The sequence below is a fragment of the Octodon degus genome, unplaced genomic scaffold (genome assembly GCF_000260255.1).
Source record: "Octodon degus isolate 3935 unplaced genomic scaffold, OctDeg1.0 scaffold00081, whole genome shotgun sequence".
NCBI lineage: Eukaryota > Metazoa > Chordata > Mammalia > Rodentia > Octodontidae > Octodon > Octodon degus.
The window spans coordinates 3,215,357-3,218,326 of NW_004524657.1; the positions used below are offsets into that span (position 1 = coordinate 3,215,357).

At 37.8% G+C, this 2,970-nt stretch overlaps 1 protein-coding gene across 1 annotated transcript in view; it reads left to right on the plus strand.

Moving 5' to 3' along the window:
- LOC101590493 (dpy-19 like C-mannosyltransferase 1) overlaps nucleotides 1-2,970 on the plus strand; it is a 104,244-nt gene that overhangs the window by 16,811 nt on the left and 84,463 nt on the right. Inside the window, exon 3 of the mRNA XM_023721293.1 lies at nucleotides 2,841-2,865. Coding sequence (XP_023577061.1) covers nucleotides 2,841-2,865 — 25 coding nt within the window. The remainder of the gene's footprint in view (nucleotides 1-2,840; nucleotides 2,866-2,970) is intronic.

Below are 2,970 nucleotides of genomic sequence, written 5' to 3' on the forward strand. Positions count from 1 at the left end.
CCTCATTTTTATACTTTTCTGCTGGATGGTTAAGACCAAGATAAAGCAAGACCTATATAACAAGAAATGTAACTTTTGTATCTGATAAGGTCAGTCAAGTCCCCTCAGGATTTATCCTGTAACCCTGTACCAATCCTTTGTGAGTGCCAGCCATGTGAATGAGTCACGGCCATTGCTTGACCAATTTGCTCTCTGTGAAAGCCTGACAGAATGTTTTCTCTCCAGGTGTCTCTCCTTAGGCACACTTTATGTCATCGATCACATTGTTGAGCGCATTCTGAATGGACTCTTGAGTCTGAAAAAGTGCTGTTCTCAAGCCATGAACTCCAGGGATTCTCTGTTAAGAATACTGCTATGGATGGAGACTTGTTAAAGTAGTTGCAGGTGCCAAAGACACCCAGCAACATCCATTTGTCTCCTGGGAAACTGTAAGGATAGAGAAGGCTAATGCCCTTGCTAGGCCTTTGTTACCACCCCAGACTTGTGAAGCCAAAGTTTAACTCAGTGGCTTGGTAAGAAATGAATTGCTGTTAAAATCAGGAGTAGTCATAATATCCTCTTTCACCAGAATTGTGTAAGATCTAGAACTTTAATGTCATCATCATTACATATTATTGTGAAATGGGAAGAAGTTAATAGTAAAATTACAAAAAGAAGTAAAATTATAATTTACTAATAACGTTTTAAGGTGGAGAATTGATGATAAACTATTTCAGCTAATACTTTAGAATATGAACCAAATGTAAATATATTACAAAAATAATCTTCAGAGATAAATGTTAACAGTAATGTCCAATAGTGTATAACAACAAAAAAAGAGTTCATGGATATTAGCAGAGAAAACCATTAAAACAGATCACGTCTTAGAATACACTGAGTGTATAGCATCCCTCATCCAAAGTCCAAGGGCTTCTAGCCCTGAAACAGTTAAGTGCTGCAGAGATGCCTCAAGTGAATAACTCCCCACTGGTCCTGCCCTAATGGGTCGCTGAAGATGTAGTATGTACTCCCCCTCAGGCTCTGCATCTGAGATGTAGGTGAAACCTAGATGCGTTTCTTGTTCCCACTTGGGTCTCCTTTCTAGGCATCCTGTATGTACAGATATTAAAAAATCTGAAAAAAATTCAAAATTTGAAACAATTCTGGTTCCCAGCTCTATAGATCGGAGACACACCGTTTTAAGTATGCTGACAGGCTTTTTCTTGAGTAAAATTAGAAAGCAATTCAAATAATTGAAGGCATGTACCAGGTAACCACAGCTCTGTTTCATGTAAATTCTTCCTGAATTCATAAATTCTGATATCAAGAGGAGTGCAGAAGCACACGTGACAAGTTCCTAATAGGATAAAGGCATCATTTATAGTTATTCAGTGAAAGAATGATTTATTCAGAAAGGAATAGTTAGGGCTGGGGAGATGGCTCAGTAGAATAAGTGCTTCCCTGGTAAGTGCAAGGACCTGAGTTCAATCCCCAGTTCTGCCAAAAAAAAAAAAAAAAGAATAGTTAAATTATGAAAATTATAATGCCCAAATTTTATTATGGTGGAAGAAATCTTTAAAGATAGAAACACAATGGAGTAAGTAGTAGATTTGTCAGTGTATCTACTTTTCTTCAAAGAAATAACATTTCATAGAATTTCATCGCAGCTTATAAAAAGTTGACAAACTAAGTTAAATAGTTGCAACTTTGATGATCTAGAAAGAATAACTGCCTTTTGTGATTATCAGAATCTGTAAAGCAAAATGGATTTTTACATAAAAATTGTAACTACTACTTTAAAAATAAAACAGTGAGGTCTGAGCTATTTGGTTTCCATTTCTAAAACATTCTCATGGTTTGATTCCGTAGGAATTGTGAATTAGAAGCTTGTAATGAGATGTATCTTGTGATATAAGAAAATTGAATGACATTTTCTGGTTTTCTTTTAATATGCTCTGTGTACATGCGCTGAAAGCAAACTATTGATTTTCTTTTTCTTTTTTCTTTCTTTATTTTGTTTTTTTGTGCAGTACAGGGGATTGAACTCAGGACTGAGCTTGCTGCACAGGCACTTATTCTACTGAGCTATCGCCCCAGCCCCAAACTATTGATTTTCAAATGAAGTTGATGTTACTATTATTCCCTCTTACCTTTTCTTTCCTTTACTTCCTATACTTTGTATTCCTTCAAAGCAGGAGTCAACCCCTGAGTGTGTGCGTGTGTGTGCGTGCGTGCGTGTGTGTGTGCGTGTTTGTTGCACACTTGTAGTTCTAGCACTCAAGAAGCTGAGGCAGGAGGATCGTTGTTGAGTTTGAGGCCAGCCAGGGCTATATATGCGAGTTAAAGGCCTATCTGTACTACCTAGTAAGACCCTGTAGAAAAAAAAAAAAGTTGGGATTTATCTTACAGATTCAGAGATTGCAGTACTTGAGGAGAAATTGCACTTCACTCATTACTGCACAGCTACTACTCCTCACTGTGCAGACGCTTTGTCTTCCCAGGCTGCTGGATCTGTGTTCCAAGTTCTTCTTACTAGTTGGTTCTGTTTCGATTCTGTTTGTGGTAGTTTCAGCTAAATGGTTGCTTTGTGGTATTTGGCCAACGAATGGAGCTGGGGAATTTGCTGAATGAGTGAGTGACTGAGTGGGAATTGCAGATGGAGGCCTGATTCTGTGGTGAACTGGCCTGCTGGTATTTTCAGCTTAGCCTCTGGCATCTTTCAAGAGTCTGTATTCTTTCCCCATTTGGTCCAGCATTTCCACCTCCCAGGTGCTGGCAAGCCTGTCTTTGAAGTGTGTTCCCATAAGTTGAAAATATTTCCATATGCTAAATTGATAATTTAAATATCTTTTTTCTTGCAGCTGCCTTTGCGGCCCTGTTACACTGGTAAGATTGTTTTTTTTCTCCAATGGTATATTTTATGCAAATCTTTATGACTTCCAAACTATTTCCCTCATATTTAAAGGAATAGTTTTAGTATAGTAAGTATGG